The sequence below is a fragment of the Lynx rufus genome, unplaced genomic scaffold, assembly GCF_022079265.1.
Source record: "Lynx rufus isolate CCGP_SWC_20201006 ecotype Redwood Valley unplaced genomic scaffold, mLynRuf1.p SCAF_12, whole genome shotgun sequence".
In the NCBI taxonomy this organism is placed as follows: Eukaryota; Metazoa; Chordata; class Mammalia; order Carnivora; family Felidae; genus Lynx; species Lynx rufus.
Window position 1 is genome coordinate 64356797 of NW_025814826.1, and position 16994 is coordinate 64373790.

Consider the following 16994-nt stretch of genomic DNA (forward strand, 5'->3'; position numbering starts at 1 on the left):
GATGAAGGCAGCATGAGTACTGTGCCCAGTTTGCGAGGGGTCTACATGTGCGTGTGGGAAAGACACGTGGATTTGGTACAAATGACTATAGGGGCCCTAGGGGCGCTGAAGTGGGAAGGCCCCAGTAGGAGCTTGAGGGAGACTGCAAGCGGAGGCCTGTTTTGAACCCCATGCCAGGGCACAGGCCTGGGTCCCTGACAGTTCCCTCAGGTGACAGCCAGGGTGGAACTCTGCAGGTCTGTCTGGGCTTTCATCCAGAATCAACGTTGAGCTCACTGTGCACTTTGGAAGCCTGGGCTTCCCTCTCGCTGTTCTATGGCCCAGCCCTATTAAAGGCTTCATTTCCCAAATCCTGCCTGCTCTCAGGCAGGGGCTTCAAAGCAGACTCTGAGCTGCCCCTCAAGCCATGCCACCCTATGCCTGAATCTCCAGTTATTCCAAATGCCGTCTTTCAGGTCCCCAAGAGGTAAACAAGGGAGCAGAGAGCCACAGAAAGGAGCTCTTCTGGTAGACAAATATGTGGGACCGTGTTAAAACTCTCAAAAGAACCAAGAGACACAAATCCCGATGAGCATGGGGTAAGAGATGTCACAGGTCACTTTTTAAGTTATAATGCCTAAAATTTAAATTTTTTTTTTAATATTTATTTAGTTTTGAGACAGAGAGAGACAGAGCATGAACAGGGGAGGGGCAGAGAGAGAGGGAGACACAGAATCTGAAACAGGCTCCAGGCTCTGAGCTGTCAGCACAGAGCCCGACGCGGGGCTCGAACTCACGGACCGTGAGATCATGACCTGAGCCGAAGTCGGATGCTCAACCGACCAAGCCACCCAGGCGCCCCATATAATGCCTAAAATTTAATATGCACACAGAAATCATGCTTTGGAGCCTCAGGTGGGGTACCATGCTAGCTCCTGTCTCCCTTTACTCTAAAGAACCTTTTGGAAAAGCTACGTGGCCATGTGTTTCCAGAGCCACAAACAGGTTCATTTTCTTTGACTGGTAATCTCATTTCCAGGACAGCAGCCTAAAGAAATAACCCTACATTTGAAAACTAAATGACTAAATATAGCTATCGGTTTAAAAATATTCACCCAAGCATTATTTTTAACCACGAAAAACTGGAAACAACCCTAAATGATCAATACTAGGGGGACAGGCACATAAATCATGGTCTATTCATGCAATGAAATGGTATGCAGCCATTTAAAATGAGTCATAAAAACCCTACAGCAGCCTGGGCAAAAATACTGCATGTAGGGACAACAGACAGGACGGGTTGCAAAATCGAATATATTATGTGCGTCTCTGCAAAAAGAAATCAGATCTATAGGAACATGTCCTACAGAAAATGGGCCAAAGCGTTCCCCATAGTTGTACCTGGATAGCAGGACTAGGGGCTATGTTGTTTGTTCGGGGTTTTTTTTTTTTTTTTTTTTTTACAATTTTCCAAATATACTGATACAGAATTAAAATAATTTCAAAATGTCTTATAAAACTAGAGGAACATGTACTGCTGAGGACAGAATGCAGTAGACTCTGAAAAAGCATCTGGAACCTGACTCAGCATGGGAGGGCCGAATTCCAGCTCTGGATCTGAGGGATGGGCCTGGGCAGAGGCTCCCAATGCCTTATGGGCAGGTTGAGGCCGGGGGTGGGGGGGTGTGGTTTGCCGTCCTGTTTCCACCCAGCTGAACAAGAGCCCAAGTGGAAAGTTCTGGCCCAAGGGTCCCCTTGTGGTAACCTAGTGCACAGAATGAATGCACGGCGGCCCTCAGCCCCACTCCAGGGTGCCGGCCACGGTGGGGGTGGAGCCTCAGCTTGGGTCAGTTCCCAACCCCTGGTGAGAGAGACCAAATGGGGGTCCCCGACACCACGGCGGTCACCGCGCACCCTTCCTCTGGTTTGAGAATCAGGGCAATGGAGAAGCACAGAGGTTATGTAACTTTGCCAAGTGAGATGTGAGCCCACGGCAGCAACCAGAACTTTCTGAGTCCCAGGCCGGGCTCTCTCAAACCCTCCTGGCCTGGAAGCCAAACTCTGTCTGTGTGCTGGACTACAGTCCCTGCAGGTACCGAGCCCACGCCCTCCTGGCCCAGAACTGACATTTAGGGTGGGAAATTAATGCCCCATCTGCACCAGCCTTCCCCTGCCACATGTGCACACACACACGCACAGGCACCCATGTGCACACACACACGCGTGCACTCACAAGCAAGCACAGCGTGGGCAGTCCCAGGCACCCTCCTCCTCTTTCTATGGAAAGCTATGGTGATGGGTTGAGGCAAACGTAAATACCTTTTCTCCTCGGGCTCCCTTTTCACCTCGTTCTCCTTGGAGACCCTGTGGGAAGAGGGGTAGATCAGAAACACGGCTCAGCCCAGCTGCTCTGTTCTGAAGGTCTGGGGGCCCACAGATACCCTGCCTGGGAAGGCGGTGAAGATCCCGTCTCCCAGAACTCTCTCTGTACAGCATCCCGTGCTCCCCCCATCAGGCCTGGGCACCTAGGTCCCCACCAGGGTGCGAGGTGAGCTTTTGGGGCCCGTTTTCTGGCTGGGGTTCTCCAGGTCCTCCAGACTAGGCTTGAATATACCTGGCCTCTGAGCCGGCCCGGCCAATGGCAGGAATGTGGTTCTGAAGTCAGTCTCCCCTGCCACCCAGAACCTATGATCCCATCGTGAACATGAAATCCAGGTCATGAAACCTGGGTGCCTTAAAGCCACATTCCTCCACCTCCTCTGGGGAGAGGGCCCCCGCCCTGTCACATCCACTCCACCTTCCTGAGAAGCAACACCAGATCCTATGCTAAGAATGCCCTCCACTCTGCGAGCAGAGTTGAGGGAAGCATCAGCCAAGGCGTGGGCTTCTCTGACCACAGGATCTAAACGCAACCGCTACCCCTTGCTCTGCCCACAGAACCCTCTCTATCCCCTTTACCAGGCTTTCCTCTTCTCCCAGCACTAAGCCCCATGTGACACCTCCTCTGACTCCCCCAAGGAGAATGTGAGCCCCCAGAGGGCGGTGCCTTCTTTCCTTCAATACTGCACCCCCCACACAGTCTAGAACATGCCTGCCACTTGATATTCATAAGCACCTGCTGAATGAATACATGAGTCAGTGAGTGACTGCATCAATCACTTGGTTAGCGCCAGAATCTTGTAGAAGTTCTGCCGGCAGGCTACTGCCCACACTAAAAAAGCAGGAGCTGAGAATGATACGGAGCGTCTGCTCTTCTCCCATGTGCCGGGTCCGGAGGGAGATGCCAGGGCCACCAGCACCAGCTGATGAAAGCTTCTCCTGGGAAGGCTCGAGGACCAGGCCCACAGCTCAGTGCACAGCCCCACTGGAGAGGTGTGGATGCATTACTATGGGAACCCCCTCTGGTCCCCACTCTCTCCTCTCATTTCCTGGAGAAAGGATCCTTGGACATTCTGCGGAGAAGATGCTAAAGGTTGCCCAGGCCCTATTATTACCTATTCTAGGAATAACACCTACACCTTTGTACCTGGAGAAGAGGCACAGGGCCAGAACCACAGGCCGCTATCCCAGAGGGCAGAGGCTCCATGGCCCGCCCAGGCCTCTGGGGGCAGCTGGACATCTGTGCCATTTTAATTCCATCCCAATGCCTTGGCCCGTCACACAGAGATCAGAGGTGTTAAAAGTCTTCCAAGGCAATGCAGGCTGCCATGCTTGAAAATGTCCTTTAACGTTGCTTCTTTTATTTGGAGAGAGTCTCAAATCTCTTACTGAGAACCAAAAATATGATGAGACATCCATGAAGCCACTTTGCTCCTTATCCATCACGTCTATCTGCTCATCGCTTGCTTCAAGGGGCACGTGGCTACTGAACATTCATTGTGGGTCTAGCATTGTTCTAGGGGCAGGGAATTGACAGACTCCACACCCCTTCTGGAGTGGCAGACTGGACCAGCTGGGGAAAAAAACAGGTGTCAGAAACACCTGGGTTGCTGGGTTGCTGGGTAAAAATGCAGATTCCCGGGCTTCCCCCAAAGCTGCCGTGTCACTGTCTGGGAATGGTGTCCTAGAAGCGTGCATTTAAACGACCTCCAGGAGGTTCCTAAGGGCCATAGTGTTTCAGCATTTCTGGTAAGAAGAGACACCAGCACCTCACTGCCATTGACACGTGCTAAGGCAGCTGGTCCTCTGTGCACAGACTCTGGAGGGGGATTCGCCAGGGGTCTGGGTCCCAATCCCTGGAGAAGAAAACAGAAACCCTTCCAGAGACAAGCCTTTACTTACAGGAGCTCCAACGTGTCCAGGAGGCCCGGGGGGTCCAGGTGGTCCTTGGAATCCCTGCAGAAGAGGGTTCCCAAGAAAGGTGTGGGAAGGGGAAGGAGAGGCAGGAACAGAGGCAAGACCCAGAGACCCCTGCTCCTCACCTACCGCACGCTGCCCCCTTCTGCTTAGAGTTCGTGCTGCCCCCCCTTGCCTAGTGCAGCAGGATTCTGCCAGGACTCACTCCCTTGTCTGCTCAACTCCGAGGAACAGCTGGAGTGTGGCCTCCGAGCTATAATGAACCATTTCCATTTCCACTTGCCCTGCGTCCCACGGCCTCCCCACCGTCTGGCCCGGATCTGTGCCCAGCTTCGGAGCGACCTGCCTGATTCCTGTCGCTCGTCATTCACACTCTGCCGTGGGGCCTGCAGAGCCCGGGCGAGTCCTGACAAAGCCGAAACAGAAGTCCGCAGAGCCCTGAGGCTCCTCTGTGGCCTGGACCTCGAACTGCTATGGATTTTAGGCAACGAATTTGGAAATATCTATTAAAAAATCTATTAAAATTAAAATGTGCATTTCTTTAGGCAAAGGCTTGCCAACTTTTGTGATCTATCCTATTGAAATAAAATACAGTATGTAAGAAGAAGCATGCACACACACACACCCACACACACACATGCATTTATTACCATATTGATTTTGGTGAAAGACCAGTGAAATTAGAAACAACACGTAGGGTCATCATAGGGAAAAGGTTATGTAAATTATGATGCACCCACGTCATGGAATGAGGTGCACTGACTGAGAGAACAGGTGTGGAAAGAGATCTCTAACCTGTTGTTAAATGAAAAAAGATAAACGGGAGACAGTGGTATGCTTCACTTTTTGTAAGAATTTAGGAAAAATCATAGATGTGAGGATATACACACACAAGCGTGCGTGTTGTTATACAGGAAGCCTTTGTGGATCTATTCTGCACCGAAAACAATTGGTTTTGCATCAAGATTTATCGACTGGAGGGGCACCTGGGTGGCTCAGGAAGTTAAGCATCTGACTTTGGCTCAGGTCATGATCTGGTGGTTCTTGAGTTCGAGCCCCGCATCAGGTGAGCACGAACCCCGCTTCTCTCTCTCTCACCCTCTCTTTCTCTGCCCCTTGTGGGATTCTCTCTCCCTCTACATCCCTCCCTCTCTGTCCCTCGCTCCCTTGCACCCTCTCTCTCTCTCTCTCAAAAAAAAAATTATCCGCTGGAAACATCAGAGGAACAGAGAGAGTGACACTTACCCGCATTCCCACCTCTCCAGGAAGCCCCGGCTCTCCCGGCTCCCCCTGCACACACAAAACAGGGTCAGTCACAACCCACCGGGACACAGGCTCAGGCAGGCCAGGGAAGCCCAAAGTCTCAGGGGCATCCGTGTCTGGAATTCAAACCCCATCACAGACACAAGGTGGCCGTCCATGCAAGGAGACCCAGGCTGCCCTGGGAGACTCGCCATGAACAAGGGAGTTGGTCTTTACCCCACGCGGCACATCCCAACCCCCTTGCTCCTGCTGCTGGAGGTCAAGGGAACTACATGCAGACACAACGGTGGAGAAAGCATAGTGACAAGGAATCCCCTTCTGCATGGAGGAGACTGGCCACCAGGAGGGGAGCCGGACGGGTCCTGCAGAGCATGGGACCCCTCTTTCTCTCCCGGTCTCCACCCCAGACCTCCTGTCCTGGAGTGCTAAAGGCCATGGACAGAGGAGGGGCTCACAGTCAAGGCTCCCACTCCGAGACCTTCTCACACGTGCTGGAAATCACACATGGAGCACGAGGAGGTGGAACACAGAACCCGTCTCTCTTTGGGTTCCTGGTGAGGACGATCCCTTTTCCCCGGAGCAGACTGGCCCGCCCGAGTAGAGATCACTTTTCATCTGGGTTTCTGGGGGTTGTGCCAACTCAGAGGCAGGGGATGCGGAGGGGGAGTCTGGGAGCTGACAAGAGGGAGGCTGGGGGGGTTGAGCATGTGCAGGGGACGGGGTGTGTTCTCAGCTGCTCCTCAAACTGGAAATGTGAGCGAATCCCCCACTTTGGACCTGGACCTGGTTGCAGGTCTGGGCACAAAGACAAGACCTCCGTGCAGAGTGGCTTGTCAGCTAAGAGATGGCTTCCAAGGACACACAGGCGGTGCCCGGTGTCACTGAAGTGATTAGGCTGACCCACAGGGACCCGGGAAGATCCCGGTATGAATGAGCCCCAGCTCAGGCTTGGCCCTGACAGAGGCCACCGCCCTCAAGGACGTGGGCTCCGAGCAGGTGGCTGACTGTGGGGAGGGGTGGGAACAGACGTACCCGCATGCCTTTGCTGCCGTCTCTCCCAGGGGAACCGGGCAGGCCCAGGGAACCCTGGGACAGAGAAAGAGAGCAGCGGTCAGTGCAGGATAAAGAGCACAGGAAATGCAGATTCCCGGGCTTCACCGGAGACCTATCGCATCAGATGGGGTCCACACTTTAACAAGACCCCCAGGGGTCCATACGCACCTGACAGCCCCACGCCCCTCCCCAATCATAGTGTGGCCCCTCCTCGCTCCAGGCTCAGAGTCACCCACCCAAAGCACAGTGTCCTCAACCTGGACCCGATCGATATCCGGCCGGATGCTCCTTTGCCAGGGGGCTGCCCCGGGCATTGCAGGATGGCCAGCATCACCCCTACGCACCAGCAGCACTCCCCAGTGCTGAAAATCAAAATGTCTCCAGATACTGCCAAAGGTCCCCGAGGGGCAAAATCACCCTTGGCTGAGCACCACCGGGCTAGAACAGGTATCTAGAAGGATTTCTTAAGCTGGGGCACACTCCATTCTTTTTTTAAAATTTAAATTCTAGTTAGTTAACATATAGTATGATAATGGTTTCAGAAGTAGAACCCAGTAATTCATCTCTTAACACCCAGTGTTCATCCCAACAAGTGCCCTCCTTAACGCCCATCCGCCCTTTAGCCCAACCCCCACCCACCTCTCTGCAGCAACCCTCAGTTTGTTCTCTGTATTTAAGAGTCTCTTATGGTTTGTCTCCCTCTCTGTTTTTATCTTATTTCTCTTCCCTTTACCTATGTTCATCTGTTGGGTTTCTTAAACTCCACATGAGTGAAATCATATGATACTTGCCTTTCTCTGACTTATTTTGTGTAGCATAATACCCTCTAGTTCCACCCACGTTGTTGTAAATGGCAAGATTTCATTCTTTCTGATTGATGAGTAGTACTTCATTGTATATATGGAGTGCGTATATGGAGCGTATATGTGAAGTGTATATGTAGAATGTGTATATGGAGTGTGTATATGGAGTGTGTATGTGGAGTGTGTATGTGGAGTATATATATGGAGTGTGTATATGGAGTGTATATGTGGAGTGTATATATGGAGTGTGTATATGGAGTGTATATGTGGAGTGTATATTATGGAGTGTGTATATGGAGTGTATATGTGAAGTGTATATGTGGAATGTATATATGGAGTGTGTATATGGAGTGTGTATGTGGAATGTATATATGGAGTGTGTATGTGGAATGTATATATGGAGTGTGTATGTGGAGTGTGTATATGGAGTGTATATATGGAATGTGTATATGGAGTGTGTATATGGAGTGTGTATACGGAGTGTATACGTGGAGTGTGTATGTGGAGTGTATACGTGGAGTGTGTATATGGAGTGTATACGTGGAGTGTATATATGGAGTATATATATGGAGTGTATACGTGGAGTGTGTATAGGGAGTGTATATATGGAGTGTGTATATGGAGTGTGTATATGGAGTGTATATGTGGAGTGTGTATATGGAGTGTATATGTGGAGTGTGTATATGGAGTGTATACGTGGAGTGTGTATATGGAGTGTGTATATGGAGTGTATATGTGGAGTGTGTATGTGGAGTGTATATGTGGCATGTATACCACATCTGCTTTATATATTCGTCAGTTGATGAATATTTGGGCTCTTTCCATAGTTTGGATATTGTTGATAGTGCTGCTCTAGACATTGGGGTGCACGTGACCCTTCAAATCAGCATTTTGTAACCTCTGCATAAGTACCTAGTAGTGCAATTGCTGGGTCACACTCCATTCTAATGGATCACATGCAGAAGCCCATGACAGACACACTCAGGGGCAGCTGTGGGGAAGAAGGGGGGACAAGGGCCAGGCTGCTCAACTCCCACACCCATCCTGGGGAGTGCACGGTGGGGGGCATTTAAAAACAGCGATTCCGGGATCTCTGAGCTCCCATCCAGCTCGGACACCATTTGATTCAAGTCAAAGGATTCTGCTAAGATCTCCAGCCCGGCTCCCTCCCTCCGTCAATTTTCTGTGGGACACTGAGGAAGTCAATGCCGCTTTCCAGACTCTCCCATTTGTGAAATGAGGTTATTAGACATTCAACAAACATGCGAACTGATGAACCTATTAGAAATATTTAGCAAACACCGTGCTGCACTGTGTTCTCTACCTCTACGGTCTTACGCAGACTGCCAATGACCCCGTGAGGCAGGTCCTGCTTCTCAAAGGTGCGTCAGACATTGTGCATTTCCAGGTTCACCTATAAATTGTGTGTGTGCAAATGTGTGTCTGCAAACATGCACACACATACCAAATTTCTAAAATTTCTATGAAGTGCCTTCCACGGACTCAACATCCCTTCTGAGCCAGTGTGACACTGAAAACAGAAACACACAGACAGACAACTGGGGCCCTGGAGTCAGACAGACGTGAGTCTGTGTCCCAGCTCTGCACCTTTCTAGCTGTGTGACCTCACACCAGCCACTCTGGAGGGCCATGTGCCACTGGCCTGTCATCTGGTGGACGAGGAGGCCAGCAGCAGGACCACCGCAAGGTGAGCGAGGGCTGGGGAAGAAAGTGCACACTCAGCTGTGGGAGCATCACTGGGCTGTGGGCGGTACACAGTCATCGCAGCTCCTGCCCGCGATCGCTGAGGGTTACATGGAACCACACCGCCCCAGGCACACTTGCAGCAGGGAAATGATGCCGTCAACCGTGTGCCATGTGTGTGCCACATCACACAAGGTGTGTCCTCCCGTCCTCGCAGAGCAAGTTAATGGTGGAGACAGGGCACCTGTGCCCACACAACACACTCATCTGCTAGTAACTGCTTGGTTCTTACGCTCAGGCCAGGAGGGTCCCATCCTGGAGACTGAAGGGATTTGTTGGCATGGGTGGAAGCTTCCAGAGGAGGGATGTCTCCAGGCAAGGCAGCCCGGGGGATGGAGCAACAAGGATGTAGTAGGCTGAATGCCAGCTCCCGCCACCCTCGCTTAGAGGAAGGAGGGACACTTGGGGAAAACAGCTTAGTACCTGGTGGTCTCAGTTTCACTTTCTGTAAAATGGGAATAATCACAGCCACCGCAAAGTTTTTGTAAGTGTTGAATGTCTCCACGGTGCTCCCTGTAACATTTCCAAAGTTGTTCTGGGTGACACCAGTTTGATTTGTAATTAAATTGTGAGGGGGGGTGTGGGAAGGTAGGGGGTTCTTCGGCCAAATGGGTTTGTGAAATACAGAAATACAGAGTTAAACTCAGTTAAACAGGTTCCTTTACAGCAGGCTTCCTTGAAGCCTTGACTATGCTTGCTGATGGTGGTTCTCCAGTGTCCTTGCCCACTCGATCTGGCCACAGGGCATGTGGGGGGCTGGGGTGGCTCAGGGCACACGGGAAGATGCACGTACACTTCACTGCGCCTCATCACGGGCAGAACCAAGGCCTTCACACACTTGCGTTAAAGAATCCAGGCCGCCACTGGCAAGGCTTCCGAAGGGCTAGAAAGGAGAATTGTTCACAGAGTAGGAGGAGGAAAGTCGAGACGGTCTCCAGTTGGCCAGCATCGTACTTAGGTGTGGTTTGGGGAGGGAGGAGACTTCCTCATTGGTCTTCAGGTGCACGTGGCTGTCCTTGGTCGGATACAGGGGGCAGGTGAGCAGTCTACGGATGCTTCACATGATGAAAGGTCATTCAGTATTAGGGACCCAGGGTTTTCTGTGGCCGCTGCTCCCTCGGAACAAGTTTGAGTCGGTGGGCACACTTTCTGGGGTCGAACTGCCCGCAGCTGCCTTATGAGCAGAGGCTGTGCCACGACAGGCGATTTCTCAGCCACCATTTACACGTCCGCACAATGGGGATGAGGCCCTACCTCGCGGATGAGTCCCTATTTTGGAACTCAATGGTCCAGACGTGAAGGAGGCACCCGGGACAGGCGGAAGTGGTTTCTGAGATCCCGAGCGCGGACCGAACACCCGTTAGCACCCCTCCGTTAGCACTGAGAGTGGCAGAACCACCGGGAACATCACAGCGATGTTAATACCAACATAACATAACAATAAGCGACGCTGAAGAGGCTGCTACTGGCCCGGATGAGGATTCACCACATGCCGAGCACGGAGCACTTCCCTTTCAGCAACGCCTCTGACTCCTCCCGGGACGCTTCTACAAAAGAGACGCGACTACAATCTTGATTTCACAGTTTATGAAATGGAAGCACGGGGATTCTATCGTTTGTCCGAAGTTACAGCATCTGTACACGGAAGCCCATCTTTGGGCTCCAGACTCTGCCCCTGAGCAGCGTTTGCACGCACTGGTTCAGGGCATGTTCACAAGTGTCTTTCTCCTCACTTTACGTGGAACACATGGGCACAGAGGGCCCACGCTTGCCTGAGGCCGCCTAGCGGCTGGCATGGCCGGGGTGGGCGGGCTGAGGCAGCAGTGCCTGGGCGCCCAGCCTCGCTCCCCTTCTCCAGGGATCTAGTTCCTCCCCCACGGCCTCAGCCAACCCTTACTCCCTGGGAAAGCATCAGAGCTCCTTCAACTGGCTGACCGGAGGCCGGCGCTCCGCATGAAGCCAGGAGGCTGGCGGTCAGGCATAGGGCAGCAGGCTTAGCTCCTCATCTCCAAGACCCCTGTTTTATCCCCTGTCCCATCCTGCACCAGTCTGAGTGCATGGCACGTGCATTTGCAGATGGCAGGGACCCCTGCCCACTTAACTCTGCTTTTCTACAACTCTAGGGCTAAATGCAAGATTTCCCAAAAGGGGGAATGTCAGAGGAGAGTAAGGACTTCCTTTGAGGACCTGCCCTCAATGGCGCTTCCCTCCAGAATCAGGCCTATTGTGGGAGCCGTTGCAGAGCTCACCCCAGGTGCTGGTTACCCAGTTAAGATGGTGGGTCCTTGAAAGGCCATTCTGTCTTCTGGCTTCTGAAGCTGAAGGCAGGGGAAAGGGTGTCTGGGTTGGCTCCTGCCTCAGGAATAAAGGGGAGGAGGGTAGTAGGGCATTGGAGCTCCCAGGACCATCTAATAAAGGGAGCCAGGGAGGAGACCAGAGACAATGCCAGAGAGAACTCCACAGAGTTCTGGAACTTTCCCTCTGCCCAGTTGTCACATTCCAGCCCTGGTGGTGCTTTCCAACAGATGCCCAGTAGATGGCTCTGGGTGAATCTGTCTCAGCCACTAGACAGGAGCTCCATGAGTAGGGGTGTCAGGGCATCAGCATCTCCCTGTCAACACTGCCTGCTTGGCACAGGACCCCACCAGTGCTGTGTGCTTCAATCCCTTCCTAAGCTCTGTGGGCTTGTAAGGGAGACAGTAGGGAGGCCCTTCTACTTTAAAGTTAGGCTTGTGGGTAAGAAAACCCCAGGGGCGCAGAGGACAGCAGGTATAGAAAACCAGAGCCAGCAAACTGTGGTTTCAAACCCTCCATCACTTAGTACAGATGGTCATGGTCTAGTTCGTGAAATGCTCTGATACTCAGTCTTCGTGTATAAATAGGGATCACAAATCTAGGTACAGGATTTGTGCATCCCAAGGACATGGGCAGCTTGGCAAATTGGTTTTAGGCGATTGGTATCATGAAACCAGCCACTTCTCCATGATGGGAGGGCCACCCTTGTTTTGTCATCTAAGAAACTGTCTGGATGCCTCTTTAGAGGCGAATGTTTTCTTTGTCCAAGAGGATAGCATCTCTTTTCAATCTTATTAAAAGATAAGGATAACCATGCCAGCGCTGCAAAACAGATTCTGAGAAATTTCCATTTGTAAATCCTCATGAGATCCAGGCATTTATCAGATGGGTTTCTGCTCTTATGAAAATTGTCAACCTGCCTCAACTATTGCATGTTTTTGTGTCCCCTAAGCTTGGCCTCCCAGAACACCACCATGCCCTATAACACATCTTCCAAAATCCCCCAGGTGGACTCCCCATCAGCTGACGGCAGCGTCTTTGCAAAAGGCAAGTTACAGCCCTGGGTCGCCTGCCCGATCCCGTCATGAAACCCACTCACTGTCTATGAGCCCCACTTGATCATTTGTAGGATAGAGACCCACACTGCTCTCAGATGGAAAAAGGGGTGTGGACGTAATTAAAATGACAGTTGTTTGCACTCTCCTGAGAATGAGAAACACATTCTTAAACCTGTGGGGAGGGTCAAAAAAGGAGAAGAACAGAGATGCTCCAGGAATTGGTCAAGTCAGGTGCAGGGAATGTTTTAAAGGGGATATGTGTAGCTAAAGATCCATGGTAAAGTATAACAAAAGGAGGGAAATGAAGGGAAGGAAGGAAGGAAGGAAAGAAAAGAGAGAGAGAAATAAAGATCAAGATACAAGGGAAAGCAACAGGATTAGACCAGAGGAGAAGGGTATTAACTGGCAAGGAGCCTCTGCCGTCCATTAGCTGAGTGGAATGAGCAACTTCCCCTCCCGGGTCACAGCTCCTTCACCTGCGCAAAAGGTAACACGAGAAGGACTGTTACCTCTGGCCCAAGGTGGTGGGTTAGATGCCTGGAGACAATGGGGAAAGGCTTTAAATGTAGGGAAACTCAGACAAGCATCAGAAATTATTATTTTGGGTAAACTATCCAAACTCCCATTCTTCACCTGTAAAAAGGAAGTCACTCAGATTAAGAGGGCGACAATAGATGATGTACATGAAACCCGTTACAGGAGATAATCAGGGCTCAGGGAAGAGGGGCTTTCCCCAGCTCAGTCTCAGGACCTTGATGCCATGTCTCGGTGGACCTTTCTGCCCACCCCCCGTCCCCACACACTGCCTCTGTGGTCTCACTGGGAGCCCCCAGGAGGGTAACAAGGGGCAGGAGTCATCCGCCCACACCCGCTGTCAAACCAGAGGTCCAGGAATTATGTGGTTACTCACTGGGAAAAATACAGAGAAAAGATAGAGAAGATACTTCCCCTGTTCTTTTGGTTAACTGACTATCAGACTTTTTTCCAAATGTTGACAAAGAGATCGCCTCATTGCTAGACAAGCATATTAGTATTACTCTTGGTTCACCTGGTAAGAGACCATAGGTCCTGTAGGTGGGGTCTGAGGAGTCCCCTGGGCAGTGGCCCTCAACAAGCGGCTCCTGGGCCAGCAGCATCAGCATCGCCTGGGCCTTGCTAGAAAGACAGATTCTCTGCCCAGCTCCCAGTCCACGGAACCAGACGCTCTGGGTGTGGGGCCCAGCACACTGGTTTAATAAACACTCCTGGTGATTCAGATGCTGGCAAGTCTGAGAAACACTGCTCAGCACTGATAAATGCCAGCTGTGGGGTCAGAAAACACGAGCACAGCTCCTGGCTCGGCCACACGGAGAGAGAAACTCACATGGTTCCTGGTCACACGGTGAATACACTTGTAAAATGAGGGCAGCAGTATTTACCTCCAAGCTAAATAGCATGTCCACGAGTCCTGGCAGACCACGGTACTCACAGATACCACGTGCTGTTAGATTCTTAGAGGCTCTACAAATTATTCTATACGAACGAAGGAAAGGAAAGGACACCCCATACCACAACACACCCCATCTGGAACACAAATTTCCAATAACACTCTCCAGGCTTTGGGAGGCCGACAGACTTACAGTGAGGCCATCCTCAGGAGACAGCGGGAGCCTGGACATTTCACAACTGCCAGCCACCCCTGCAGATAAGACCTCACCGATGGCCGGGATGCTGAAGACATCATCTGGCGTATAAAAAATGTAACACTATGCTGGTGTAATGGTAATTATACTTAATATTTATGAGCACTTTTTTTTTTTTTTTACAAATATAAGTCTTTATTTTCATTGGGTCATTTTGTCCTTATGAGCAACTCTCTAAGACAGGTAGTATCAGTCACCAATTTATACAGGAAGAAAGTAAGGGCTAAGGGGTTGAGGAACTGCACAATGTTACACAGCTGCCAAGTGGCCAAGCAGGGTCTGAAGCCGTCAGGCTGTGTCCAGGGTCAACGTCTTTAGCCTCCCCTGTCTCCTGCCCCATCCAACGGTCCTGCAGCCCAGCATTTGTCCTCCTCACAAGTGCTCCCCACCTCCCATACTAAGCCCTTGGTCCTGTGACTGGCCCATTAGACTTGGCAAGTGCCTGAGTGTCAGACAGAGCTGGGGAAAGGTGCAGACTTTCCTATTCCAGCTCTGCCTGGGGCTGCGAGATCCCGTGAACTCAAACTTCCCCAGCATGTCCTTCAGCACCACGGACAGGGGCTGTGGCACCATTTTTCTCTCAGTCTTTTGCCCCCAACCCAGAAGGCTACGTGAGGGCAGAGAAGCAGCTAAACTTATTTTCCCCTAAACCCTTTAATTATTATAAAAATAGAAGGCCTTCAACCACAGTTATCCAACTCGATAACCATGAATAATGCACATTAATGCAGAGGCTAACAATAGGAGATGGGGCTGCTGATTAAGCCAGCCGTGAGCAAAGAGAAAGGAACCCAGAGCTAGAGGCAATGGCATAAATATATCTTAGGAGCTTCACACATACAAACACGCACGTATAATTTACATTTTATGGCTCAGAAGCTCCACAATGCAGTCATTACATGAAATAAGCCAATTCCCACAAGGGACACAGTTGTTGAGGGTCAAGGATTCCCAGATACCAGCACTGCTTTCGGAGAAGGGTGGAAAACTGGCACTGGCCAGTGCCATGGATAGCAGCGGGTCACTCTGTGACTTTGGGCATGCCCCAGACTCCCTAAGAGGCTGCACGAGGCTGATACTCAAACTCAACAGCCTGGCACACACCAAGAGCTCAATAAAAGCGGTTAGGATTCTTTCCACAACACGGCACTTTCTTTGAGACGAAGTCACTATGCCATTCCAGATAAAATCCCCACACGTTGGCCGTTGGACTGTGCATGGCTCCTATTGCTAATGCCTCCACATCCTCTCAGAAAGAATCCATGAAATAAAAATGTGCCCACTGCTCCTTGCTGTGCCACATTTCACTTACCCCAGAAACCCCACACATGTAGAAGTAGCACTGTGTGGTTTCTAGAAACCTTTCCTGGTCCCTGGTCTGGAAAGGAGGCAAGAGGAAGAAAATCCCTATGTGGCAAGGCCCTCTCTTCACCCCCCACCAATTCTGCAAGCCATTCTACAAAGATTCCATGATACGTCACCTCACAATTTCAGACAGCCTGGTCTTGAAAGACACCAAAGAGAAGAAGTAGCTCAGGGGAGGACCTGTCCTTTACCCTGGAGACAGCACACAGTGTGTCTGCCACGTTGGTGCCATTGCGACAGCTGGTCTGATTGTTCCCCACAATAAGATCCCCAGGCACTGCCGTGAAGGCTTCACAGGAAAGGCCCTCAGTGAGCTCAGACCAGGCTTAAATGGGATCATTCCTAGCTCTTACCTGCTCTGCCCAATCAGCTGCGCAGTGGCCAGTGACTTTTTTTGTGGACACTCCTCATCATCCTCTGGGCTCTCAGGTGCAAACGGTTGCATTAATCATACCTTAAGGCTCATGTCCCTCATTTCACTGTCCCTCCCCAGTCCGAGGGTGCCCTGTGTGCCCCTAAATGGGTAGCTGTTAGGATTCTGAGCAAGCCAGAGCGTATGATAAACTACTTTGCCCTCTTCCTACAGCATCTTACAGTGAAAACATCAATGTGTGTGTTTTCCAAGACTCAATGGCTTTGCCATGAATTGCAGAGAGAGGGATGGATGAGATGGTGCCCAGGGGGGCCTCCTGGCCCCATGCATGAGGGCTCGAGGGTTACTGGGTCAGAAGCATCTCTGGTATTCCAAGAGGCAGAGCACACTGGTGGATGCACAAGGAGCAAGCAGTCTCAGGGAGGAGAAACACCAAGAGGAACATGAGCGCAGAATCGGCAAGACACAGATGCAGGGGGAGAAGGGTGTCTTGGGGCCCCGTCACAGCAGCAGGTGTGAAGTGCACTCCAAACACGTGGACTTTATCTGCCAGCTAACGCTTGATGCTGAGCACAGCTCAGTAGGGACCAGTGTCACAACAGCATTTTATAATCAAACGTAAATTCATGGCCACTTGCATGTTTCGGACAAGATGGCATGTCTCAGAGGAGGACAGTTGGAACTGAGGACTTCCAGGTGCCCTGCCCCACTGCTGGGAGTGACTTCTTGGCAGGTGGGTCCCCAATTTCTCTCCAGATGGCTGCCTTTCCTGAGAGGCTGGAGACTTCAGGGTCCGCAGCAACGTGGAGGATGCCTCTTTGTCCTTGGGGGAACACATGCAGAACCTAGTCTTCCAGACCCAGGGACCAGGTTGCCTCTGCCAACCACTATGAACCTGGTTCCGAACAACCCTCCTTAGTTGCATCCTGATGGCCTTGGACTCTCCTGAGTTTTCCACTCAGCATCTTATTTCTTCAGCTTCATGATGACCCACCGCACAAAGGCTCTCCTAGGACACGAGGACCCCAGGACACTCCGGCTCGTTGCTCGCGGCTCTGGCATT

The 16994-nt window shown here is 51.4% G+C and overlaps 1 protein-coding gene across 1 annotated transcript in view; it reads right to left on the reverse strand.

The window, feature by feature from the left end:
* The window catches only part of COL22A1 (collagen type XXII alpha 1 chain), a 260858-nt gene that overhangs the window by 153819 nt on the left and 90045 nt on the right, over positions 1–16994 (reverse strand). The window contains exons 13-16 of the mRNA XM_047074226.1: positions 6571–6624; positions 5521–5565; positions 4261–4314; positions 2299–2343 (exon numbers count right to left, since the gene is read on the reverse strand). Coding sequence (XP_046930182.1) covers positions 2299–2343; positions 4261–4314; positions 5521–5565; positions 6571–6624 — 198 coding nt within the window. The remainder of the gene's footprint in view (positions 1–2298; positions 2344–4260; positions 4315–5520; positions 5566–6570; positions 6625–16994) is intronic.